Source organism: Lissotriton vulgaris, chromosome 2_1, assembly GCF_964263255.1.
Source record: "Lissotriton vulgaris chromosome 2_1, aLisVul1.2, whole genome shotgun sequence".
In the NCBI taxonomy this organism is placed as follows: domain Eukaryota; kingdom Metazoa; phylum Chordata; class Amphibia; order Caudata; family Salamandridae; genus Lissotriton; species Lissotriton vulgaris.
The window spans coordinates 1,235,469,795-1,235,497,748 of record NC_141687.1 but is presented as its reverse complement, the minus strand read 5'-3'; the positions used below and the strand labels follow the sequence as shown (position 1 = coordinate 1,235,497,748).

The following is a 27,954-nucleotide window of genomic DNA, read 5'->3' as shown; positions in this document are numbered from 1 at the left end:
TGGGCTTTAACTTGATGCATAGGAAAAGGTGAGGCATTTGATAGCTGCTGCTGTAAATTAACATAATGTGGGAAAAAAGGAGGCGGATAAGGTGGTTGCAGCCAAGGTTTGGCAGCTTGCTGTGGAAGATACCCAGGTCCTCTGTTACTTTGAAAAGTGGAACAGGGAGGGTTAGGTCGTGCGGGCTTTGATAAAAAATAAGACAAAGGAAGTGGGTTAATTTGGGTCGCAGGACCACTATTGGGTGCATTACATATATAGCTTGCTGCCCCTACATCCCTAAAATTAACTGTGATTACGTCCCCTACTATTGTTTTCTTGCTTCTGCCCACCCAGTCCCCTCTACGCACGGTAAGGATTTCACCGTTCATGTTATTAGGTAGAGGTTTATGTAGGTGGAGCCATTGAGCACATTTATTTCTGAGCTCGGTAAACGTTTCTTTTACTCCCTTCTTCAATGGGGGAACTGCTGTCAACACAACAACAAAAGGGGAAACCTCTGGTGGTAAATTAATGGACCTAAAACGTGCCTGCTTTAGCTTAGGCCCTTCTGGTTTGTTTGTAGGAAGAGATGCAGAAGTTGGATTGGGTTTCCCTGCAACTTCTTTAGCTTGAATAGTGGAGGTGGTAATATTATCAACAACAGGGTGTTGATTCGCCTGAACAGGAGCCTTCTCCTTTGAAATCAGTACAGTTGTTGGTTGGACGGAGTTGTTCCCTGTTTGCGACACAAGGGATATAACTGGGTTCCCAGGGGCTGCAATAACTTGAACCTTATTTGATACGTCTTTAGGGGGCTGGATGCTCGATAAACATTCAGGGGCTAATTCTGTGGTCCCTTGTAGCTGATCAGGCCCTTGTCCCTGCTTTTTGTGTGGCCATTTAGAGTGTATTAAAGAAGTAAGCCTGTCCACTTTAGAAATTAAAGGCTTGATTTGTGCTGCTAAAGTGGCTTCAAGGTCTAATTTTAAATCTATTACCATGTTTTGCACCCAGCACGGAATACCTGATGTCATTTGTGAAGTGGGGGAAATCAAATTGTGATTCCTAACTGGTGCTTTTACTTTATTTTTACCCTTCGATGTAACCTTGGGGAGGTTAGGAGCCCTTCCCCGGGGGACAATGGGTACAGGAGCTGTTTCCGCATCGTTAGACCCGCTCAGACTCGGCACCGCTTTGTCAGGTGACTGGCAGGTTTCTAGATCTGGTGTAACCTCCAGGTCTTCAAAAGACGGGTCTGAGTCTGATGGGGCAACCGATAGATCAACAGTATTTGGTACAGTCGGAACACTATTAGTAGGCATGGTTATGGGTAAGGAGCAATTATTCAAAGTCTGCAGAGCAGGTGATTTAACCTTTGCCAAAGGGCCCAAGGATGAGCGCCTAGCGTTTGCAAGGTCCATGGAGACTCTTTTTTCCAATAAAACAATACTTTGGTCAATAGTCTCATGTACACGTGAAATAAAAAGATCAATAGGTCCAGTCACCTGTGCTACCGCCGTAGCTTTTTTCGCGCAACTTCGAGTTCTGTTGCGTATGGTCGACATTTTGGACGTTATGGTTATCAAGGGCGAAGAAACAAGAGTTCTGGGCCAGGGCCGTCCTCTGCCGTCCTTGAACGGCCTTAAACGGCCCGCTCTTTGCCCGGTCTTCGCCCCGGTAGTCGCCCCGCGCGCGTCCCGCGTGCGCGTTGCTGCAGCAGAATATATGGGAGGGACAGGTGGAGGGGCGGGAAGAGGACCAGCTGCGGCCGATCAGCGCCACGCTGCCTGCTGGTCCTCGCAGTCCCGCCTCACGCCTTCTGATGCAAATGCCGGCTCAACAAAGCCGCGTTGGTGCTCCTATGCACTCGGGGGGGTCCAGCAACACAAGACTGCCAAATAACCTGGCCTGCGAGCGGCCCCCGCGGAGCGGGGGCCGCGAGGCGTGGGTCTCAGCAACAGGGAGATGAAGGTAAGGGAGCTGCACTCGCTGCACGTCAGCTGAAAGGAAGGTCCCAGGCGACTCACTCGGCACGGTGGTTTTGACCGGTGGAGGGGCGGGAAGAGGACCAGCTGCGGCCGATCAGCGCCGCGCTGCCTGCTGGTCCTCGCAGTCCCGCCTCACGCCTTCTGATGCAAATGCCGGCTCAACAAAGCCGCGTTGGTGCTCCTATGCACTCGGGGGGGTCCAGCAACACAAGACTGCCAAATAACCTGGCCTGCGAGCGGCACCCGCGGAGCGGGGCCGCGAGGCGTGGGTTTCAGCAACAGGGAGATGAAGGTAAGGGAGCTGCACTCGCTGCACATCAGCTGAAAGGAAGGTCCCAGGCGACTCACTCGGCACGGTGGTTTTGACCGGTGGAGGGGCGGGAAGAGGACCAGCTGCGGCCGATCAGCGCCGCGCTGCCTGCTGGTCCTCGCAGTCCCGCCTCACGCCTTCTGATGCAAATGCCGGCTCAACAAAGCCGCGTTGGTGCTCCTATGCACTCGGGGGGGTCCAGCAACACAAGACTGCCAAATAACCTGGCCTGCGAGCGGCACCCGCGGAGCGGGGGCCGCGAGGCGTGGGTCTCAGCAACAGGGAGATGAAGGTAAGGGAGCTGCACTCGCTGCACGTCAGCTGAAAGGAAGGTCCCAGGCGACTCACTCGGCACGGTGGTTTTGACCGGTGGAGGGGCGGGAAGAGGACCAGCTGCGGCCGATCAGCGCCGCGCTGCCTTCTGGTCCTCGCAGTCCCGCCTCACGCCTTCTGATGCAAATGCCGGCTCAACAAAGCCGCGTTGGTGCTCCTATGCACTCGGGGGGGTCCAGCAACACAAGACTGCCAAATAACCTGGCCTGCGAGCGGCCCCCGCGGAGCGGGGGCCGCGAGGCGTGGGTCTCAGCAACAGGGAGATGAAGGTAAGGGAGCTGCACTCGCTGCACGTCAGCTGAAAGGAAAGTCCCAGGCGACTCACTCGGCACGGTGGTTTTGACCGGTGGAGGAGCGGGAAGAGGACCAGCTGCGGCCGATCAGCGCCGCGCTGCCTGCTGGTCCTCGCAGTCCCGCCTCACGCCTTCTGATGCAAATGCCGGCTCAACAAAGCCGCGTTGGTGCTCCTATGCACTCGGGGGGGTCCAGCAACACAAGACTGCCAAATAACCTGGCCTGCGAGCGGCACCCGCGGAGCGGGGGCCGCGAGGTGTGGGTCTCAGCAACAGGGAGATGAAGGTAAGGGAGCTGCACTCGCTGCACGTCAGCTGAAAGGAAGAGTGATACATTTTTACTCAAGTGCCAAAGCTGAGCTTAAAATCCATGTCACTGGATTCCAAGGTAAGTCGCTAAGACGCTATACCATGAATCCCATATACCCATAAAATAATTGACTTCACACCTATACAATCACAGGGCATTCTACTAAGGCTGGATTTAATGCCATGGTACCTCTATATTGTTATGATTTACAATGTACCCCTATATAGGCCTGGGTAGTCACCTAACCTCTCACCTACCTTTACCCTGCCATTATACTACATAACAGGTTTTGTGCTGACCTTTTACCTAGTTAGCTGCTGCATAAATGTAGTATTGTTTTCTCTGAAAAGTAGCCTAATTTATTATGCACGAGGATTCTCAAAATCACAGCAGAATTACCATCTTCTGCATAATAACTATGTATAAGGTTCATCACTATCGTCATCCTCGGTGGACATGACACAGCAAGGTAGAATCCCTGAGGGTACCTTTTGGGTATATAAGCACCATCTCTTTGCTGGGAGAGGTAGAGTTGGAAGACTTCCATGCTGACATGCTGGCACGAGACGCTGAGGTCCCTATACATAGACACTCCAGCACGCAGTGGTTGAACATCCCTTACGGGGTTTCCATCTCGAGACCAAGACAGGGTCCTTTGCTCTCCTATATCAGGTAATGTGGTTGGCTGTATCCTAAGTGGATTCTTGGCTATACACTTACACACATACTAGGTACATTCAGGTACATCTAGTTAGGGTTAGCATCGTAGGAGTGTGCCTTACCACTGTCATATATTTATATACCTGCATATATCCATTATTTTAACACTATGGTAGAATTCTACCATATATTTACTCTGTTAGGGCTATTGATTGTATATATCTGTTTCTGTCTTATGGTTGTTGCAGAACACATATTTTACACTAGCATGACGCTGGCTCAATAAATGCTGAGACAAAGTAAGCATGAGTGACTGAGCGAAAAGTACTGTACTGTTTCCACGATCCCTGAGGTGACAGGGTTATCATGTTCGATAGTTGCCAGAAATGATTTGCTCCTTGGTAAGGGGAGCACATAGTGGCACTGTGAGCTAGCCGGTATACAGGCAAACACATCCGGTGGGGGTGTCTGGAATCAGTTTGGACACCAGTCCCACAGTTAATGTTGTCTAAATGCGCAGATCGGATATAGATTTATAGGAACTACATGACAATATTCGTGGACTTTTCTCCAAAGCCTAGGGCATGGCACCTTTAAATCCATTAGGTTTTCTCTAAAATCCATAAATAAAGAGTGCATGCATATCAAAGTTTGTTTCTCAAAGGTTGAAAACACTGGAATTACACTCACTCCATATTACTATTCCCACATGTATTCTCTACAGACCCCCAGATTCATCATAGAAAAGACAGATGTAGGATTTGCTGCTCTCTGTAGGATAACTCCCAAACTATTGCATTCACCCCTCCTGTTTTCTTTATCTGTTTTTGTTGGCTTATAGAACTTTACCAATTCTAACCAGTGCTAAAGTTCTCGTGCTCTTCCCCTAAAACATCATACAGTTGGCTTACACCTGCATGGTACATTCAATTTACTTGTAAGTCCCTCGAATATGATCCAACAGGTACCCAGAGTTAGGCCTGGGCAATGTTTACGGAGTTCCGCTATGTGAAGTGACCAGAAAACTATGCCGCGCTATGTGGAGTTCATCAAGTGGCAGAGTGTGTTAGGTCATGCTGTTCATGCGGAATTTTTGCACTGGGTGTTTGTCCAGCGTGAAGGCATCATGCACTGCGCAAAAGGGCGCTGCTTCTTTCTGCTGCTCAAGTAGATTGTTTTATTCGAGTGAAAGCTTTCTCAACATGAACAGATGGTTTCTCAACGCAAGTGGTCACAACCATCCGCGACCGCCCACATTAAGAAATCTCGCTGGGAGGTGGTCTAGTGTTGAATTTTCCTCACTCGCGCTTGCCAACTTAATGCTTAAAAACGGAGCGGAGTTCACCACCAGTCCTATCCAGATTCTGTACATTAAATGCTACTAGTAGGCATCAGCACTCATTATGCCACCCGCCAAAAGTAGCCTTTTAAAGCACGTCTCCTGCCTGACATTGCAGCCTGTAGTACAGTTTTCACCTTTCAATTCGAACCTGGTAAAATAAACAGTTTTCTAGGTCTAAGCCTTCCTTTTTAATACATATAAGCCACCCCTAAAGTACACATGAAGCAGTGCATAGGGCAGGGAGTGTTGTGTTAAAAAATAGGATGTGTGTTTTTAACTTTTACATGTCCTGGTAGTGAAAAATTTCTACATTTGTTTTTCGCTGCTTTAAGGCTTATATCTCCCATAGGATAACATTGGGTTACCATATTACACTTAATATGTGCTAACTGCCATATCTAGACTTAACTGAATTCTAATTTAAAATACTATTTAATGGTAAGGTTGGATTTTAGATTACTGTTAGAAATTGAATTCCCAGTTGCCTGAGGTATGCACCTAGCCAGGCAGAAATCACTACTCTAGTCAGGGTAAGCTAGATACACCCTAAAACAGAGGTCTTCAAACTTTTGTAGGTTGAGCCCCCCCAGCTGAATTTTTTTAGATGTTGCCCGTCCCCCCCCCCTCCCACCACTGACAGACTGACAAAAATGTCTGGAATCTGGTACCTACATAATCGACTGCCATGTGCATATCACGGGCCATATTCGGCAAATAATGTTTAACTCAATAAGAGGGCAGGTTTGTAGGTTTGTGAATGGGTGTGGTGAAAAAACAGAGGCTTATTACGCAGCTCAAAACACAATTTTCCAAGATAAAATGGGCACAAATTCTTTTTACTAGGCTGCTTTGTTTTACACATGACCTAGATTAATAATAACACCACCAACATAAACGTGTGGACCGGTTTTGATCTAAAATCAACTGTTTTATGGTTGTTGCATGAAACAAAAACATGTCTCTGCAAGTAGTAATAGACTCTCTCACATCAATCAGATTAAAAAGAAATTAAACAAAACAGTATTTTCAAGAATCTGTTTAGGAATGATTCCAGGCCATCAGGGCAAAAACAGAGCTGCCTCTATCAAGGTAACCCCTGAAAGGCTGGATTGCAGTGCATGTAAAAACGTCCTTTTGTAATTTAGGACGAAAACCTTGATGGGGCGCGACATGCCCATACTTGTGTACAGGGGCGCAACTAGACCCGAACTTCGGGGAGGCTAACACTCCCATCCAGGGCTGGCCCTAGCACTGGACGCACATAGTGCAACGGTCTGTTTTGCTCCCCCCTTCCCAATTTCCTCCTTCTCCCTGCACCCAACTCTCTATAGCACCTTTCTGGCAAACATTTCATTTTTTTATAGCGTTACTCATAGTTTACCCACACTCAGTTCTTTGATCTGCATGGTACACATTCTTTATAGCAGGCACATTAACCCTTCGCACTTTTTGGGTGGTAGAAGTGCCCATGTGAGTGCACGTTGAGTTATGGGACAGTGTGAGAGAAGGGTAAGAGAAGTGAATGCAGGGTGAGTGAGGTGACCATATTAATTTGGGTGTGGATGTAAGTGCAGAGTGGGACAAATGAATGTATGGTTAGTGGTGGTCTTATTTGAGTGAGTATGCACATTGAGCACAAAGGGAGACATGTGAGTGAAGTGTTTCATGAGTGCAGGGTGGGTAGTGTGCTTGTGTGACTGCAGGGTGAGGTACAGGGTGAACAGCACAAGTGCATTGTGAGTGCAGAGTAATCACTGTGAGTTCAGGGTGAGCGGGTGATCAGTGTGAGTGCATTGTGCTCATTGTGAGTGCAAAGTGATTACTGTGAGTGCAGGGTGAGCGGGTGAATGGTGTGAGTGCATGGTGATTGGTGTGAGTCCCTGGTGATTGGTGTGAGTGCATGGTGATCAGTGTGAGTGCCTGGTGATCAGTGTGAGTGTATTGTGATCATTGTGAGTGCAGAGTGATTACTGTGAGTGCAGGGTGAGCAGGTGAATGGTGCGAGTGCATTGTGATCATTGTGAGTGCATGGTGATCACTGTGAGCGCAAGGTGAGCGGGTGAATGGTGTGAGTGCATGGTGATCGCTATGAGTGCAGAGCAGGAAGAGAAGCACGCTGCATGGCTGTTTTTTTATTGATAAAGCCCGTATTTTTAATGCAAGCCCAACATGATTGCAAAGCGCTTTACTGGTAACTTGGCCAGCACGGATGAAAAAAATAGCCAGCTGACAGAGACTACGGGAACTAAATGTTGCTAAAAACAGATCTGACCTGTGCTGAAAGAAAGCACTCTCGTTCGTGAATATGTTCACCCGAAGTGCTAATCACTCACAATGTGTGACTTCCCTAGGTGTAGTCTCCCTAAAGGCGAAGCGTAATTGACTAACAATTCCTGGGTCAGAAGCGAATGAAAATTCCGTGCTAAGATTGAACCCTTGATACCAAACGTGCCAACACAACAATACCCTTTCCCTTCTTTGCTTCTTATTGTTTCTCTAATGCTCTGTAGTACTGTATCCTGTTTTCAGCACTTCCGTGGTAACTATACTGGGCTCCTTGTGGGGAAAGACATGTTTTAGGTTTCGGGCGTAAGGGGAGAAGTCACCAACACAGCTGGAAACTGCAGGAATAACTTTGGCTCGCAACAGCCAGGAGTGCATGGGCTCTTGAAAGTTTAGCACGCTGCAATTGCCAGTCGCAATATCAGAGAAGATGAACACCGGTGCAATCCCAAAACCATCTTTATTTTAGTGCACGTACACATGTACATGTGCAAACTGGGTCTAGTTGTTCAGTAGACTCGTGCATTCTCATTGTTCAGCTGGCCTGCCCTTTCCTAATGGACAGTACTCACAAGTGTCTGATGTATTTTTAATAGCACTGCCCGACCCGTTCTTCCCGTCTCATCACAAAGCCAAAGTTTGATGAGGCATAATGGGACATTCTCTCATCTTCTACACCGGCCACATACACACTGTTTAACACTGCAAGGCATCACACCGCTATACAAATCAACATAACATATGCCCTGCAGCGCCTGGTAGTATGCACTTCAATGTCACTTTTCTGCTTTGCAATGGATTTCTAAAACATAATGCAGTGAGATAAGAGTGTGAATAACACACATAATAAAATGTGCTACATTGGTACCAGGTTTGTTTTTTTAAAGCGCGCTGACACCAAACATGTCAAAACATACTTATTTCACTGACGTTGTGTTGGATGACTTTCTCATGATCAAAGAAACATATATGCATTATTGTTCACTGTTCTGGAGTTCGCCTTGTTTAATAGCACTCCTGGTTGTAGCATAAAAGGCATCTGACGGACAGGGAAACAAAGTTATTTACCCAAGAGATTTGTTAATTTCTGTTCAGATGGGGAAGGCAAAATTTAAACCCAGTCGTGTGGTTCCAGAGTTCAGAACTTGGGCAGTAAACCATATGTTCATCTTTTTTATGTCAGTTCCCTTAATGTACACATTATCAATAGTCTCTGCCACTTCAAACATCGTATTTTTAATTAGCATTTATATACTACACTCATAAGGCATTTAAGCGCTTGCTTGCTTCAGCGCATTGCTTGTTTAGCAGAGGAGACCTTGCCTCCCACTGCAGCTGAAGCATCCAAGCTCTACCAATTAACCCCCTCCTGGGAGGGTTAACTGTTAGCTCCTTACATAACAAAAGCACACGTCCTGCCTTATCTATTTCCCCTCCCTCCCCCCTCCCCCTCCAGCCCTCAGTGACCAGAGAATTCCCATTTGAACTTGTGACGCCTTGGGACAGTAAAAGACTGAAAGGGAAGATCTTCGTGTGGAGTGCACGCCCCCCCTGAGATGGTGTCGTGCCCCCCTGGGGGGGCGCGCCCCACAGATTGAAGAACTCTGTCCTAAAAGATAACTTGTGGTCACACTCTGGTAGCTTGGCACAAAGCAGTCAGGATTATCTAAAGAGGCAATGTGTAAAGTATGTGTGCAGGACACACACAGTAACACAATGAATAACCACAAAAAGACTTCACAGAGGTTTCGAAAAATACGGAATATTTGTCTGGGTAAAATAAGATCAAATCAACAAAAATCCAATCAGTAGAAGTTGAGATATGAATTTTTAAAGATTCAATGCAACAACAGTGCTTAGAAGTCACTAGCAGTTAAAGGGCTAATTGAGGTCGCGAGGTACCAGTGCAAATCAAATGTTCAGGCCGATGGCTATGGAGGGCAGGCTGGCTACACGACCACGCAGGATCTGCTGAGAAAGCACCTTGGATGGAGCAAAGCATCGACGCTGAGGGCTCGATGCATCAATCTTTTCAATGCAGTCGGGTCTTTGCATCATCGTTGAGCTTCACTGAGATGAAGGCAATGCGTCATCGTTGAGCCACGCAGAGTGTTATTGTCGGGTATCTCAGGCTGTGAAGCCGCAATAGTGGAACAGCCTCTCTATCAATGTCGAATGGCGATGCATCGGTTCTCATTGGCTCAGTGGTGACAATGCGTTGGTTTTGTAGAAAAAACTGCTGCAGAATCCAATTCTGAGGCACAGACATGGAGCGGGCACCTCAGGCAAGGGTTGGACTCACATAAGGCAGAATCCAGACGCACCCGCCGAATTGTAGGAAGTCTTTTGTGTCCCTGAGACTTCAGAAAAACAGGACGCAAGCCAGCAACCCTTTGGAGGTCACTTGGAGGGAAGTCAGAATCCAATTCTCCTTCAGCAGAGTAAGGAAGCAGCAGGCAGGAGGGCAACAAGGAGAAAAGCAGTCCTTCCAGGAAAGCAGTCCAGTTGAGTCCTTTAAGCAGCACAGCAGTCCTTCTGATGGAGGTTCAGTTCAAGCTCCAGAAGTGTCTGATTTTAGGGGGTCAGAGTTCCAGTACTTATACCCAAAAGTGCCTTTGATGTAGGGGGTGACTTCAAAGCAGCTCTCTGAAGTGCACTTGGATCCCTTTCAACTAGACTTGGGCAGTGAACTCCACACCGAACGCAGAGTTTGCAGAGTTATTCGCACTCCCCTGAGCTTTTTGGAACTCTGCAAGCTCCGCAGAGCGCGGAGAGTGAAAAACACCACAAACTCTGCCAACGGAGCGGAATTCTCCACTCCGCGTAGCTGAGTTTTTTCCCCGCTTGCGCTCACCAATGGTAAGTTGTCCAGCGTGGAAAATCCAATGCTAGAATGCTTCCAGTGAAATTTCTCAACGCGAGCAGTCTCGGATGGTCGCTGCCTCTCACGTCGGGAAACCTTTTGTTTGTGTTGAGGAAGCTGCTGCTCGAGTAGAACTTTTACTCGAATGGCAGAAAAATACAGCAACCTCTTGTGCTGTGACGCCCTCTTGCGCTGTGCATGAAGCCATTCACACTGATTTTACAGTGCAGGACAAACACCCGGTGCTAAAAATCTATGCGAATCGCAGCTGGCAGAACTCTGCGTAGCATGGTGGAGTTTTTTTGTCACTTACGCGGAACTCATTGAACTCCGCCTAGGCCTACTTTTATCCCAGTCTTGTCTGCCAGGCTATCTGTGGGGGTAAATCAGTACTTTGTGTGTGAACAGGACCTGTTGAAGTGTAAGTGTAAACCCCTCCCATTCCTCCGTGCCCAAGAAGTCCCATCAGAATGCAGATGTTTGGTCAGAATGGAGATTAGCCTCATCTTCCTGTGTTTGTGGCTGTCTATAGGGAATGCATAAAGTTTAGCTGGCACTAAACCCAGACGTGTATTGGAGGCAGTCCGTAAGGTACAAATGAGCTAAGAGCAGAGAAATGTTCACTTTATAAAAGTGGCATTTCTAAAACAGTAATGTTAAACCCAACTTCACCAGCAAAGAGGATTTATCAAGACCATTCCAAACATATGAAACATGAAAAAGCTACTCCTCTCAAATCAAGAATTGCAGCTTAAAATTGTATGAGGAAGTTCCCATTGTTGGCCTATGGGAGCAGTAAGTCTCACTGTGGTGAAAAAAACAAAATAGGCAACTTGACACTACCAGGACATGCAAAACGTAAAGGTACATGTCCTACCTTTTAATTAAATAGCACCCCGCCCTTAGGGTTACCTAGGGCCTACCTTACGGGTGACTTATGTAATAAAAGGGTAGTTTAAGGCTTGGCAAGTGGTTTTAAATGCCAAGTCGAAGTGGCAGTAAACTGCACAAACAGGCACTGCAGTGGCAGGTCTGACACAGTCTTGAAAGGCTACTTGTGTGGGAGGCACAATAAGTGCTGCAGGCCCACTAGTAGTGTAAAAGACAAGTGTACCCCATAAAGTGAACCTGGGATTGGAGAGTATATTAAGGCAAACAATGGTTCAAGGGTGGCCTAAGTAGGTCCAAAATTAGCAACAACTTAGTATTAAATTAATCTTTGGAGCAGAACATGTAGGGTAACATGTGAAAAAATATTTATTTCATTTTTTCAACATGTAGAGATGAGTTTCAGGTGCTCACATGAGTGACAGAGTGCATATTGGGACAAGAGTGAACAAAGTGAGAATATACAAAAGGTCACATAAAAACAAGGTGAAATCCACAAATGTATATACAATGGGATGGGAGGAATTTTCTTGGGTGGGTCGACGACGTTTCGATCTTTAGCGATTTAAGATCATCATCAGGACTAGATGAGCTTCCTGAAATCTGTCTCTTTCAGTCCCTGCTTAGTGGTATAATAGGTGCTGTAATCGGTGAAGAATTGACTGTCTTTCCTGGGTTCATACAAGGATTCAATATGAAAAGAAGAGCAATGGTTGAATTTGGTCTGGGGATTTTCCAAGGTTTAAAGGTAGTCTTTCTTGGTTAATTTGTAGCTCAGTGCTACTTGGTACCGTGGTGCTTGCAACAATTAATATTTTCCTCTCTTAGCGCCACAACCAATCTGCCCTACGGGGTCCTGCCGGGAGTTAATCGCCGTGGTTGGCGGCCGCAATCAGGGTTCTTCCTTCCTCGCTGCTCTCGGGTCTGTGAGGTGGCATTTGAAGTCGAGGCCCTGAGTATATGGTATACCACTTTATAAGGGACTTACCAGTACAACAAATATGCTAATCAGGTATACAACAATGTCATCATGTTTAGGGGAGAAGCACATGCACTTTCACCCTACTTGTAAGTGGGAAAGTGCTCAGAGTCCTAAGGCCAACAAAAATAATCAGCAAAAATGGAAGAATGGAAGACACTAAAAAATACAAAGAAAAATAAAGATGGAAAGTGAAAGTATGCTGTCTCAGCGGTGTGTTAATGAAACTTGAAAAAATGTTTAAAAGAGTGATTACTTTGGATAAACAAGATTACGTTGGATAACGCTGGTATAAATGGATAAAAAGGAGGGAAGCTTTCCCACATTTGCAGTGCACAATTGCACCACTTCTGTTGTATTGATTTCAAAGGCTGTGCCTTGGGATGGTACACAGCACCTGTTTGCACGCATTAATGGACACAAATTCAAAAATAAATTGTTCTATAAAAATAAGGGAAGGAGTGCATTCTCTATTAATAACGTTTCCACTTTTAGATAATTGGCATTTTCCTGCCATAAACTTCTAATGCCTCATATGAGTTTCCACTTGCCTGAGTCTCCTAATTGCTGCCCCATCAGTAATGCATATTGGGCCCAGAGGGCCATCCTGCCAGGATCATAGAGGCGGCACACTTATAAAGGAACTTGACTTCAACCTATTGTCACCCTAGACCTCTTGGAACCTGGGCAGGGGAAGAAAGGGGAAAAAAGGAACTTTACAGAACCAGATGCGGGGGTGGACTAGAAGTTTCCCCCACTTCAGAGGTTGGCACCAGGTCTAAATATTGGACCTCCCGAGCCACTCATCAGTATACTCCTGGACCTGTGGAAGAATTCAAAAGAACTACCTTGTACTCAGAGGACTGCCCTGTCATTTGGTTGCTGTGTTGTTTCCCATAGGACTGTCCAACTGCTTGAGGTCTGCTTTGTTTCTTAGAGGATTGCCCTGCTTCTGAAAGAAAAATGCCCTGTTGCTTGAAGTGTCCCTTGTTTTACAGACGACTACCCTTCTGCTTGAGACTTGCTTTGCTAAAGGAGAACTGGACCCTCTTCTTGCTCCCATGAAGACCTGATTCACTCCAAGGGTCAGTTGGCTGACCTCCGTTCTGAGCTACAGGGACACAACAAGCTCCTGAAGCCTCCCTGCAACTGCCCAGCTGACCTGCTGCAACCAGACCTACTACTGGACCTGCCTGAGCCCTGCTGGCCTCTGCTGGAGTGAGTTCCTGATATCCAAGTGGTGTCTCCACAGGCCATGGACCCTGGATGCTTGGCTTGTTTCAGTTGAACTGCTCCTGTAAAATCCTAAAGTTTAGAACTCTACGCGCCCAACTTTGAGAAGGTAACTTTTTGAGCAGTGCTAATCTGGTCCCTCTATCGGGCCCACACTCCATCACGGTTGGTCTGAACTTGCCACTTTCTCCCATTCTAGGGTGACCAGATACCCACAGTTAGCGATTTCTGCTTCTTTGTGCTATTTTTACATAAATCTTTAAATTCCATATCTCTTGTTCTACTGATTGGATTTTTGCCATTCAGTCTCATGTTATTTATTAAATGTTACTCTAATTTTCTAAATTGGTGTAGTATACCTATTGTGTTGTGTTTACACTTTATAACTGTTTGTGTGCTGCATAAATACTGAACACAGTATCTCTCAGTTAAGCCTGACTCCTTTTGTGCCAAGCTACCAGAGGGTTAAGCACAGGTTAATTTAGTGACTTTTGTGGTTCAGCCTGACAAGAATTGTGGCTGCTGCTTGAGAAGGGTTTTCAATCAAAAACCCAATTTCTTACAATACACATTTATCAATATGGTGGCTCCCTAATGGCTTACCCAACGTGCATGACACCTATATATCCATTGGATGCTTTACAAAGACTAAACTAATGGACAATGCACTAGCATACCCATGATTTCTTTCCATTGGCAGCAAATAGGATTGTCTCTGCTTGGGCAACAATTCTGGCCTACTCTGTATACCAGTGAGGAGGTATAACCCACATGTAGTCTATTAGGCAGATCCAGAGCATAGGACCTACCTTCAATGCATAGCATCCCCTCGGAACATGGACGGCAGCTCTCCCTGCGCACTTGTCCTCTCTGGTCACTAAATGTCCCCGCAGGGCAGGGATAAGCCAAGGGATCCCCAGTGCCACTGGGACAGTAAAAGCCTTCAGGGCATATGGATTCCGGTCCAGGTCTTTGCATGCTCCCCTCCAAACAATAATATCCTAAAAAGAAAGCAGGATATTTAATGCAGAACCAAAAGTAGCAAATCACAAGTCTCTATTTGAGATCTGAAACATTAGCTGCCATGCAAATAAATCACAATTAACTTTCTAGAAACTCCTGAGGTGAATTATGCTGTTCTAATACATAACTTTTTTTTTCTTTCACCCCCCCAGGCCCCCTAGACTCCTTTCACAGTCTCCCTCCACCAATTAACCTACTCCGAAGTCTAAAATAATGGCCCGTAACTATCCGTTCCCAACCCATTCTCCCTACGCACTAGGACTACTATCTGCCTATTTAAGCTATATCATTAAATAAAATTACCCTCACCCCCATATACTCATTTTTGGGGGCCCCTTCCTCGCTAGGACACACTTTCTGAATGGAAATAAGTCCCGACCCCGCAGGATAAAATGACTTCATTATCAACTACTGTTTTAACCTCTCCAAACAGGCAGCCAAAAAACACAAACATTGCATACTCAAAAGCAGACCCGATACTCTAATCTCAGACGTCTACTTCTGGGCAAACAAGGGTAGCATAGTTAATGACCTCATCTTCTATAACAGGAAACGAGCATGGTGGCGGAATGTGTTCTATTCCATGCTTCGAATATCTGGCACTAGAAAAATACTTCATGGTCTCAAATTAACAATGTCGCCCTCACTCACCTTCAACACGAATGCCACTATCACCGTCTACAATAATGGTATCATCTTTATCCAAGCCTCTAATGCCAACCTAGCCATGATGGCCAGCATCTTCCCCACACTCAAAAAGGCAGTCTCATCTAACTCAAATTACCCCTACCCACACCCTATCACCACTTTGGACTTTACCAGTCCTCCCCCCTCCACAGCCGGGAAATCCACACTCTCTCTAAATCAATTTCCCCCTTAGATGATCTCAGAGCCTCTCAATCCCTTGTCAGACTGACACATTACACTAGACCTCCGACTCAGAAGGTGGTCGAGCCTATGTGTTTGCTCTTCTCACCATTTTCCAGTCTGATACAGGCTTATTCTTGTGCGGTAAGGTTCCCTCTCACCCTACCGCCATTGCACTCAAAGAAAGTTCCCCGTCAAGCACCCCTCTTTCTACACCACCTGCTCAACTGGAGTCCTGTCAATTGACTCCCCACGAACCATGTTCAGGTAAATCCACTCAACTCTTACTTGACCGTCCCTGACTCATAGAGAAATGACCCTCCTACTTTTACCAAACTCTCTATCCATGCATCATGGAACTCCGCAAGTCTTTGATGACCAACTACCCCCTCTGGAACCTCAAAATACCACCTAAAGCCTCTCTGGCACACATCCAGACACCTCCTTTCCGCCAGATCTCCCAACACAACCTCTACCCTTCTCACAGCACTCAGAACTGGTGGGGCACCTGGATGATATATCTCTCCAGTTTCACCTCCTCACCATCGAACTTCATGATTTGAAAGCACTTTCAATTGAACATCTCCCCCTGATCAGTTCCCTCCTCTCCCTTGCAAATCTGCCCACAGCCCCTGCTTGTGATAGAACTTTCCTTGGTCAGCCTTACCGCCTCTCTATCTCCAAAACCGTATCCCTACCTAATGCTCCCTCCTTCCCCAGAAGAGTGAAGGCTTATCTTGCGTCTAACGATATTGATGACCTACTCAATTCTTACTCACTTATCTTAGACACCAATAAGATGACTCTGGGGCAAATTGAAGCTATTCACGCTAACCTGAACAGAGAACCCTCTCACATCCTTAGAAGCAAAATTCCTTCTCATTTCTCCTCTGAATCACATCTCCAAGTTAGACTATTGGATGAACCACCTCACTGCCTTTAACTGCTCCCCTCTCATTATTGACTCAGCGAAATCTGTCTGAATCACCATGGACAAGCATCTGAACATGAAGAATCATATTAGCAATGTGTGCAAGGGAGCTAATCTCCTGATGAGGATACTCAGGAATCTCAAACTTTTCCTCCCACAAGCTGACTTCAAGCAAGTGGTCCGAGCGCTTGTTTTGCTGAGGCTAAACTATGGCAGTGCTATGCCCTGTGGCCTCTCCAACTATACCTTGGCCCGCTATGGGCCTCACTGTGAGGAAAATTAAATTTTGGTCATGATGTGTTCCCTAGCGCGTACCCCACCGACTCCATGTACCAGCTTAAAGTGCATGTAACTTCCCTCCTGTGCCAGCTATGAAGACGCAAATACATTTGCGTCCACCGTCAACTTGTCCTCTTTCAGATCCACCATGAATGGATTATATAGCCCGTTCCTAAGTATGCTATGCCACCGTCTTTTTGTAGTACACTTTTCGTATTTTCTCCTGCTCTAGCCAGAGTAGGCCCTGAATTCCTGCCATCTGAACCTCTTTTGTGGCTCCTGGCTCTGCCCAGGCTACCTCTGTACTCATGAACTCTGTCCTACTTTCAGCGCGGCCCCTCGCGCTCAGCTCAAGCCTGCTTTCTGCCAAGACTGACTATAACCTTCGAGTTATCTGTTCCGCTCCCCGAGAATACATTCCTGCCTACTAGATCCTGTAAACATCCTCTCCAGCTGCAGAGCCAAAGGGCCGACCTGTCTTAATGCAAGTAATTCATAGCCTCCGTTGCCATGCTTCCATGGAAGGCCCCGTGCCCTCACGCTCCACATGTAGACACTTAGGCGCTCATACACGCATCCACAGTTAGCATAGAGTAGCTTCTGCCCTAGAGACCTTTCCGCCCAGATAGTATAGTCCCTAAACATCAGATATCAGATACGATAGAAGTACAAGTTGATCTGACATGCCAGACTTCTGTCTCTTTCCGTCAGTGTAAATGTCAAGGCCCCTGCACCCCGTCAATCACACGTCATGCAGCTGCGCGCGCATCCAAGCTTCCAATTTTCTGCTGACATTGCAACATTCTGTTAGCACCACCCCTTGGTGCCACCCACTTGCGTCACCTATCAGTGACGTTTCTAGCACACACCTCTAGTTCACGCCTAGTTTACGCCTCTTGATGATGTACTAGTACCACGTGTATACTGTTATCTTGTCTTCTCTCAGCTGTTACGCCTCTTACATTGATTCCTATGTATAAATCAAGTATATAAGCTATGTATTGATAATAAACTTGAGCGCGCTCATCTATCCCTTCTGACACCCCTGTGGTGGTCAGAACATGATATCCTGATTCCTTTATGAGGAATAAAACCCTTAGAAACTCTAACACCACGGACTCTGTTTTCTTTCCTTCTGATTGAGTTATTATTGATTAAGTACTTACCTGCATAGAAATTAAGAGAGTAAATTAATTATTTACGTCATTTTGGCGCCCGAATAGGGACCCCTCCCCCACCTCACGCGCCGGTAGGTGCGTTGCAATCCGTGTCCCCTGCCATCAGTTAGACGGACTACACGTGTACTGGCAGGATTTCCTGCATCCCCCTCTGACCCACGGAGGTGACGAAGACTGCGATCAGTGCCCAGACGAGGCGGTGAGGAGTGCGGAGGATCCCGACCAGAGCCCAGCCGAAAGAAGCAAGGTCCGAGGTGTGAAGAGGCCCACCAGTTTTCCGAAGTTTTCCGAAGTTTCCGAAGTTTTCCGAGGTTTTCCGAAGTTTCGAGTCGAGTCCAGTCGAGTTCTCCGAGGCCTTCTGTTTTCCGTGCTTCCCGGTGAGTACCATTGCTGGGTCGTATCTAGACGGGTTTGGGTACGCAAGTCCGGTCTGCACTGTTTTTAGGCAGTGTATCTGTACTGTTTAGCAGTATATCAAGTATTCCGAATTTCTGCACTGTTACAGCAGTGTATCCGTACTGTTGAGCAGTACACCTAGTATAGGGGGTAGTTATCTATGTCTACAATGTGTTATGTGATTAATGTTGTGGTATGAATGTGACTGTTCAAACGTGTATTATTGTGTTTCTCGTATAAACTAGCTGTCAAGAGTATTAAGGAATAAAGATCTAACGTTCAGTAATAAGTAAGCAAGATGCCGTTCTTTAACAAGTTAAAACAGATAGGAACCAGGAAAGGGTTACTGGAGGAAGAAATTCCTATCCCCCCTAGGGACACTCCAGGCAATTTTATGTATCAAAAACACGGCATAGATACCATATTATATCTAGATTTATGGGCCGATTATACCAAACACCTAGACGAAAGACACAGATGGCCTGTCACTGGAACGTGGGATGCCGAGTGCATCATGAGGGTAGAAGAAGCATTATGGAAAAAGAAAGCTAGACAATCTCAGAAGGACGCCATAGAGTTTTGGCGTAAGGAATCACGTAAGCGTGCTGACAAAGCACTCCGTAGAGAAGACAGACTTAAAGAATCAGATAAAGAGCAAGAAAACGAATTAGTTACTGAAGGGATCCGAGTGAAAACAGAACAAATAGACCGTGCCCGAAATAATCTTGTAAACGGTATGTATCTTGCAGCAGATGGCACATCTGAAACTGAATCAGAAATACCGAAAAACTTACCGACACCATTAGTCCCAACTAAAGTAATGCATAAAACTACTAAAGACATATTCCTAAATTCATATCTAGAGGATGTAGTACCAGCTTACACCAATCTGCCTGTTCGTGCCCTGCCTACTGACAGGGATGGGGTTGGCACTGCGCCCCCAGATAATGTTCCGCCGGTACCACGACAGACCTCCCCTGTTCCACCAGCTCCGCCACTTCCCCCACTCAAAACGGACCTACCGAAACCAGTACTACCTGATCTTACTAAACGACAAATTCAAGTCCAAATCCAGACTCCGCGAAGAGATAATGCCCAAGCATCCGCCTCAGGAGGTGCGACAGCGGGTCTACAGACCCCGCCACCGACACACAGATTGCATTTAAGGGACACGCAGAATCCTTTCCAGTCTCCCTACTCATCCCGGCTTGACGCATTCAAAGATAGGATGTCAGTTTGTAGATATGATCCAGTACCCGGAAAAGACGATCTAATGGTATTAGCATCACTCCGATTGAGATCTGCCACCGATAACTTGCTATGCTATGTAGGAATGCAGGAAATTCTCGACAGACTATATAAGTTCGTACTGACAGGGAAGGACCCCGAAAGTGTCAAAGCTGCCATGCATAAACAGAAAGTTGACGTTCAAGCACAGATATTACGATTTTTCATAAATTGTGTAATAAGAGAACGAGACAGGCCTGGGACAGATCAAAGTGAATTAGACGCATTGAACAAGTGGGGTCAAAATATAGCAGACGCAAGGCATGATAAAGGGACTTGCATAGCCAGTATGTCCCAGAAAATAAGAAAGGCAGTATTGACAGCACACCAGGAAGAGAATGATAAAACTTCCTCAGAGGAGGAAGAGGAACATGAAACATCAGGAAAAGCATCAGGAAAATCCACAGATACTATAGCGTATGTAGGTAGGGGAGCCTACCTTAGGAAGGGTGTCCGTCCAGAGAGCAAGAGAGTTCTTTTTTTCTGAGTTAACAAATCCGAATTCTTCTGAACATCAGTTCCAGGAAACTGATAAGAGGCTTCGAGACCGAATGGGGTACCATGTACTGAACTCAATGGACGAACAGGAATTAGCTCGGTCAGCTGTATTATGGGCCGAACATCCAGACATATATAATGATGACACGTTAGTACAGACATTCTTGAACCTTTCCCCGGAAGAGCAGAAAATAGCAGGTGTATATATGATCCAGCACCTCCTCATCAAGTTCAGAAATCATCATTCTGATCCAGGTCCCTTACATGAAACATTAGAAGCACTACTCATGGATAGATGGAGAGGTTTTAGTACCAAATTAATACAGATAATTCTAGAGCAACGACGTAAGTATTACAACTTCTTAAGCTCTGAATATGTTCCCGCCCCGCCTCCAGAAAGAAAAACGTACCACATGCAATGCGGTGGTGGCATTGAAAGTCAGAATCCCTTACGAGAAGTGCACCCAGTTATGGGTACGGACCAACGCTTGAAGCGTGTGTATGTTCACACACCACTGACTAAGTTAGAACTGTTAGAAATGAAGAAATTAGTTCCGTGCCATGATAAAGACCCTGCAGGTTTTCACAGAGAGCTCAAAGACATGTTACTAATGGGAGATTACACGTATGATGATATTACGAAAATGTTGAAAGTACTGTTGCCCACGGGCATTTACGAGAAATTAAAGGAAAAGGATTGGGAGGTGGGAGAGTCAAAGATAGCATGGGCGGAAATAGAAGACGAAGAAAGCAAACGAGTCCCAGGGTTAGGCCTTGGGGATCTGACTAAAGCATTACCAGGTTTAATAGTACAGGTTTTGCCAAGATTATTGACAACTAGAAAGGAAGATTGGGACGCAATCTCGTCCTGTAAACAGAAACAAGATGAAGATACTAGTGACTTTTATTCACGATTCGAGAAATGTTTCATCATAAATAGTGGTCTAAAAACTAGTAGCGAGTCATATCCACACCTTTTTGTAACAAAATTAGTAGAGAACGCCCTACCACTAGTTAAAAATAGAGTGTACAAGGTTGAAAGTACTTGGCAGGCAAATACGCCATCACAGATGTTACAAATGTTACAATATCACCAGAACAGAATTAGGGAAGAACAAGATCAGGAACAGAAACGTATGAAAGACACGAAAATGAAAATGTTAGTAGCTCAGACAATTCCAGCCGAGGGTCATAGAAAAGGTGGGGCCCAGACCAATCATTCTGCCGCTCCCGTTAAAGGGACCTGTAATTATTGCAAACAGCCAGGTCACTACGTACATGAATGTCCAGTCCTGAAACATAACATCGAGACAGGTAAAACTAAAGAAAGACCGCGTCCGCCTAGACATGAACAAGGTCATCAACAGACCTCACAGAACGAACAGCCAATACAGAATACACAGCCTATGCATGATCAGTCCCATACAGTACAGACCGTAGCAGTACCACAGCCACAGCATGCTCAGACACAGCCCGCTGCCGCAACTCGGCAAGTTTCACAACAGATGTACCAGTATGCCCAGTCGGCATATCCAGATTATCAGCGATATACATGAAACAGCCTAGAGAGGGAAGGTGATTTGCCTCTTATTGAAATTCCTGTAGATCAAGAAGGTCCTTATGTACATAGTCACGTATTAGGAGAAGACAGAAAGTTTTTAATTGACACAGGGGCAAGTCGCACTACTATAAGTCATAATGAAGTTCCAGGGGCACCCCTCTCAGGCTCACAGAATGTTTCCCTTGGTTTTTCAGGACAGCCTATTGTAAATGAAGTGTCAGAACCAGTACCACTAGCTGTGGGTCCATTATCACGAGTTACAGATTTGTTACTTACGAAATCATGTCCAGAAAATCTGTTAGGAATTAAAACACTGAAGGCTCTAGGGGCTATCATATGCTGTTCCCCGGAAGGAGTCAGACTCTTTCTACGGGATTTCAAGGGTCATTATGTTTTACGTGACTTTGATGTCAGATTGAAAAATGTACCAGATCACTTATGGGCAAAAGGCCCAGCTGATGTAGGTTGTATGCATATCACTCCATATCGTGTTACACTCAAGACAGGAGTTGTTCTACCCAGAATCAGACAATACAAGTTACCACCCGATGCTGTAGTGGCTTTACTGAAAATCATTGAAGAGCTTATTGCCCAAGGAGTGGTCGTAGAGACCGACTCCAATATCTGTAATTCACCTATCATTCCAATTCTTAAACGTACAGACCGCAATGCACCGCCAGTATATCGGCTGGTGATTGACCTTCGAGAACTGAACAAATGTATTGTACCACAGTACCCTGTGGTCCCTGATATCTCCTCCCTATTGACGGCCATTGATTCAGAAGCAACGTTCTTTACTGTAATCGATCTCAAGAACGCTTTCTTCAGTGTACCTATTGACCCGGAGAGCCAATATCTCTTCGGATTCAGTTTAAATGGACGAAGTTTCAAATTTTCCCGCGCACCTCAAGGATTTACAGAAAGCCCCAGCATCTATAGTCAAGCACTGAAAAGACAACTAGATTGTATTCAAATGCCAGTTAATACCGCCTTACTACAGTACGTCGATGATCTACTGATCACCGCACGAAGTGAGCCCGAATGTGAACAAGCATCACTAACAGTTTTGCATTTCCTGGCCGACAAGGGACACAAGGTGTCCCCTTCAAAGCTCCAATTCTGTGTTCAGCAAGTTGTGTACCTGGGTCACTTGCTGTCCAAAGTGGGGAGACAGCTCACTCCCGATCGCATCCAATTAATTGTAAACATGCCACAACCCCAGACACAAAAGGAAGTGCGGGCCTTCATAGGCCTCACCTCGTACTGCAGACAATGGATTCCTCAATATGCCTTTCTAGCTAAACCACTCATTCAGTTAACGACACAGGAGGCAGCGAATTCGACTGTCCTCCCTTGGACTCAGGAACACACACAAGCCTTTGAGGAATTAAAGAAAGCTTTATGCCAAGCACCAGTTTTAGCGACACCATGTTACAGCAAACCGTTTATACTTTTTGTTACAGAACGTGACGGTACAGCGTTGTCTGTCCTCACTCAAGATCAAGCAGGTTCACATAAGCCTTGTGCTTATTTTTCAAGTACATTGGATTCAGTAGCCCAGGCACTCCCTGCATGCTTAAAGTCAGTAGCAGCAACAGCATTAGCAATCAGACAAAGCGACTCAATTGTTTTAGGTCATCAGTTAACAGTACAGGTTCCACATTCTGTAGAGGTTCTGTTAAACAGAACCCAGACTCAACACTTGACTATAGCACGACTTACGGGTTACGAATTAACATTATTCCAGCCACACATAGAAATCAGACGCTGCAGTATCTTGAACCCAGCGACATTGTTACCTACAGTTATGACAGATCCAGCTCCACATGATTGTATAGAAATAATTAATGCAGTAACAAAGCCCAGACGAGATTTAACAGATGTTCCCTTGACAAATCCAGACCTGACACTTTATGTGGATGGCTCATGCATGAGAACAAATACAGGAGAGTTAGTGGCCGCATATGCAGTGACCACTGAAACTGAAGTTAAAGAAACACATCGTATTGATACATTGTCTGCTCAAGCGGCAGAGCTCATCGCTCTGACCCGAGCCTGTATACTAGCCAAGAACAGAAATGTTAACATATACACTGATTCCCGTTATGCGTTCGGAGTCGTACACGACTTCGGCATGCTCTGGCAGGAACGAGGTTTCCTGACCTCTCATGGTACAAAGATACAACATGGTCCACTCATTCAAGCACTGTTAGAAGCAATACATCTGCCTTCAGGCATATCCGTCATGAAGTGTAAAGCACATACTAAAGTCACAGATTCTGTTTCCCAGGGTAACGACCTGGCAGATCAGACAGCAAAACATACAGCACTGACTCACACTCAGACAACTGATACGATAAAGACAACAGATCCGACAAACTGCATGACAGTCAGAGATCCCACACTAGATGTTATTGACATTCAGACACATGCTACTCCAGAAGAAATAAAGAAGTGGATTGAACTAGGAGGGATCCAGACAGATCAAGGTTGGATGACGAAGGGAAAATCTATATGGTTTCTCCCTGACTCTATGGTTCAAGTCATGATAAATACAGCACATAGTCCTGCCCACCTAGGAGAGAAAGCAATGCTAGACAGTTTGCAAAATCTCTGGTACAATAAACACTTACGAGCAGCAGCAAAACAGAAAGTGCGTACTTGCATGATCTGTTGTCAGTTCAATCCAGGTAAAAGCGTCCCTGTAGAGCAAGGTGGATTCCATCCTCCCGAACACCCTTTTGAAGTCCTCCAGATGGATTATATCCAGATGGACCGTTGTCGAGGATTTAAATATGTTCTCGTAATTGTCTGTGCTCTGTCCCGCTGGACCGAAGCATACCCAGTCCCAGATTACACTGCTCCGACCACTGCCAAACAGTTGGTTCGTGAATTTTTCCCACGGTACGGCTTGCCTCGTGTCGTGTACTCAGATAACGGTCAGCCATTCTCGTCTGCCCTAATGAAAGAAGTTTCCTTGTTATTGGGATACCAGTGGAAGTTCCATTGTGTCCAACATCCAGAAGCAGCAGGCCTTGTAGAAAGGCATAATCAGACATTAAAGATCCGCCTTGCCAAAATATGTCAGGAAAAAGGGGTCGACTGGATAGTCGCCCTACCAGTGGCACTATTCTATATGAGAATGGTTGCCCATTCGAGATCAGGGCTATCTCCGTACGAAGTGGTCTTTGGCAGACCACCGAATATGTGGGGGACGCCCATTCCTAAAAAGATAACCGATGTTGATTCTAATATGTTGACAGATTACCTTGCCTCCTTGATGTCTGCACTCCAATCATGTCGTTCACAGGTTGCCGCAGCCTTCCCTGACAACACCGATGTGAAGCCGCATGACGTCCGCCCCGGAGACGTTGTCCTCGTCTGTAACTTCGACAGGAAAAGTCCATTGGAGCCCCGCTGGAAGTCTCCGAAGACCGTTCTTCTCACTACAAAGACCGCAGTCAAGTTGGAAGGCAGAAAGGGGTGGGTCCACCTAAGCCATATCAAAACATTCCCAGGACTGAAACCGGAACAAGACACACCCACCCCCACCAAAGACTGTGATAACAAAGACTTTACCGAAGTAAAAAGAGAAAAGACTCCTCAAGAACAATACCGTATGAAATTACGATCTAGCAAGTCAGACAGTTTAATTGTTTAAGTCCTCCCCTAGGTGAATCGGTTAAATAGTTTCTGACATGTATCCCCTAGATCGAGTTAGAGAGAGAGAAGAAAAGAAAAGAACATATTGCAAATCACTTCGTAGTCACTGCATAGTGACACTAATAATTATGTTTATTCTCAGTATATTAATCATTGTTGCTAGCATCTTGTTATCTATCTACTGTCCTATTTTCAAGCGTGAACAATCTGCTTACAATGTCTCTGCTGAACACACTTTTAGTGAGTTACCCCCTCATGAGCTTTCCTACCGACTCGCGCTGCGCAAAAATACATTCATTAGTATGTTACATCATTCTCATCAAACTAACAATGCTACGAATTGCTGGATATGTGGCCGACTCCCTCCCTACCAGAATTACAAGGGAGCCCTGCCTCTCTTTCCGTATCCGTTCACTCACAATGGCTCCTGCGGAGCATGGTTTAAGATAATTAATTCTTTAGATCCCGACATTGCTGTTTTCGATGGGGGTTGGGTTTGGGGAAACCTGAACTTGGTCCTACTAGACGTCTGTTACCCGGATAAGGAGGGACTTCCCATTAGAATAGGAACTGATCTAGAAAATGAAGTATATGGATTAGGTAATTATACAATTAGCCTTATGATTCTTACTGTCGAATCCGAAGCCGCACCAGTTCTGCCCATTATGTCAGTACTACCAGTCACTGGTGAATTATGTATCAAGAAGAAAGGTTCAGTACACTTAGGTCATAGTAAATGCACTACTGTGGTCGAATTCAGTGATGATGGAAAATCATCTTTCAAAGCTATCAGTCATTCTTACTTTGTGTGTGGTCATACCGCATACATTCGTCTACCTCCAGATTGGGATGGTACCTGTTATATTGCATTCCTCTTGCCACCTGTTTTTCTAGCTCCTTCTGATTACCATAGAAATAGCAATCTAGTAAAGAATAGGCCCAGAAGAGATGCCCCCCTTGTCGACTACACAGAAACGGCATGGGAACAGTACACTGATTTTAATAAAGGATTCTTTTTCTTTTTAGGCCCTGTCCAGAATAGTAAATTAATACGCAGATTAACTAGAACACTTGAAGCAGTAGTAAATGAAACTACTTCCGCCTTAGGTAACCTAACAGAAGAACAGTCCGCTATGCGGGTTGTTGTCCTTCAGAATCGTCTTGTAATTGACGTCATCTTGGCAGATAGAGGTGGAGCCTGTAAGGTCATCGGGTCAAGCTGCTGTGTTTTCATTCCACAAAATGCACCATCTGTATATCAAGCTATCACCCGTCTCCATAAGATTGCAAATCAGATACATCAGACTCCAGGCACCTGGACTTGGTCCGGTTGGTTCTGGACAACGTTAACAGCTTGGGGATGGAAGATCCTATCCTTCCTAGGCATTGGCCTAGTCCTAGTATTCAGTTGCTGCCTGTGCCTGCAGTGTGGGCCAGCGATTTGTGGACTGTGTGCCACTTCTTGTATTGAACATTCCAGTTTTCATTCAAAACGTAACCGAAAGAAGGAAGAACAAATGGTGTTACAAGAACAGACTGATCGATTCATGAGGATCGATATTTCATGAAGGGTCCGTAGGGAACAAGGAGGGAATGAGGAAAATTAAATTTTGGTCATGATGTGTTCCCTAGCGCGTACCCCACCGACTCCATGTACCAGCTTAAAGTGCATGTAACTTCCCTCCTGTGCCAGCTATGAAGACGCAAATACATTTGCGTCCACCGTCAACTTGTCCTCTTTCAGATCCACCATGAATGGATTATATAGCCCGTTCCTAAGTATGCTATGCCACCGTCTTTTTGTAGTACACTTTTCGTATTTTCTCCTGCTCTAGCCAGAGTAGGCCCTGAATTCCTGCCATCTGAACCTCTTTTGTGGCTCCTGGCTCTGCCCAGGCTACCTCTGTACTCATGAACTCTGTCCTACTTTCAGCGCGGCCCCTCGCGCTCAGCTCAAGCCTGCTTTCTGCCAAGACTGACTATAACCTTCGAGTTATCTGTTCCGCTCCCCGAGAATACATTCCTGCCTACTAGATCCTGTAAACATCCTCTCCAGCTGCAGAGCCAAAGGGCCGACCTGTCTTAATGCAAGTAATTCATAGCCTCCGTTGCCATGCTTCCATGGAAGGCCCCGTGCCCTCACACTCCACATGTAGACACTTAGGCGCTCATACACGCATCCACAGTTAGCATAGAGTAGCTTCTGCCCTAGAGACCTTTCCGCCCAGATAGTATAGTCCCTAAACATCAGATATCAGATACGATAGAAGTACAAGTTGATCTGACATGCCAGACTTCTGTCTCTTTCCGTCAGTGTAAATGTCAAGGCCCCTGCACCCCGTCAATCACACGTCATGCAGCTGCGCGCGCATCCAAGCTTCCAATTTTCTGCTGACATTGCAACATTCTGTTAGCACCACCCCTTGGTGCCACCCACTTGCGTCACCTATCAGTGACGTTTCTAGCACACACCTCTAGTTCACGCCTAGTTTACGCCTCTTGATGATGTACTAGTACCACGTGTATACTGTTATCTTGTCTTCTCTCAGCTGTTATGCCTCTTACATTGATTCCTATGTATAAATCAAGTATATAAGCTATGTATTGATAATAAACTTGAGCGCGCTCATCTATCCCTTCTGACACCCCTGTGGTGGTCAGAACATGATATCCTGATTCCTTTATGAGGAATAAAACCCTTAGAAACTCTAACACCACGGACTCTGTTTTCTTTCCTTCTGATTGAGTTATTATTGATTAAGTACTTACCTGCATAGAAATTAAGAGAGTAAATTAATTATTTACGT

General features: G+C 45.8%; 1 protein-coding gene across 1 annotated transcript in view; it reads right to left on the bottom strand.

The window, feature by feature from the left end:
* Nucleotides 1–27,954, bottom strand: part of LOC147732424 (uncharacterized) — a 2,559,122-nt gene that overhangs the window by 2,456,863 nt on the left and 74,305 nt on the right. The window contains exon 7 of the mRNA XM_086954262.1: nucleotides 14,274–14,465. Within this exon, the coding sequence (XP_086810388.1) occupies nucleotides 14,274–14,465 (192 nt within the window). The remainder of the gene's footprint in view (nucleotides 1–14,273; nucleotides 14,466–27,954) is intronic.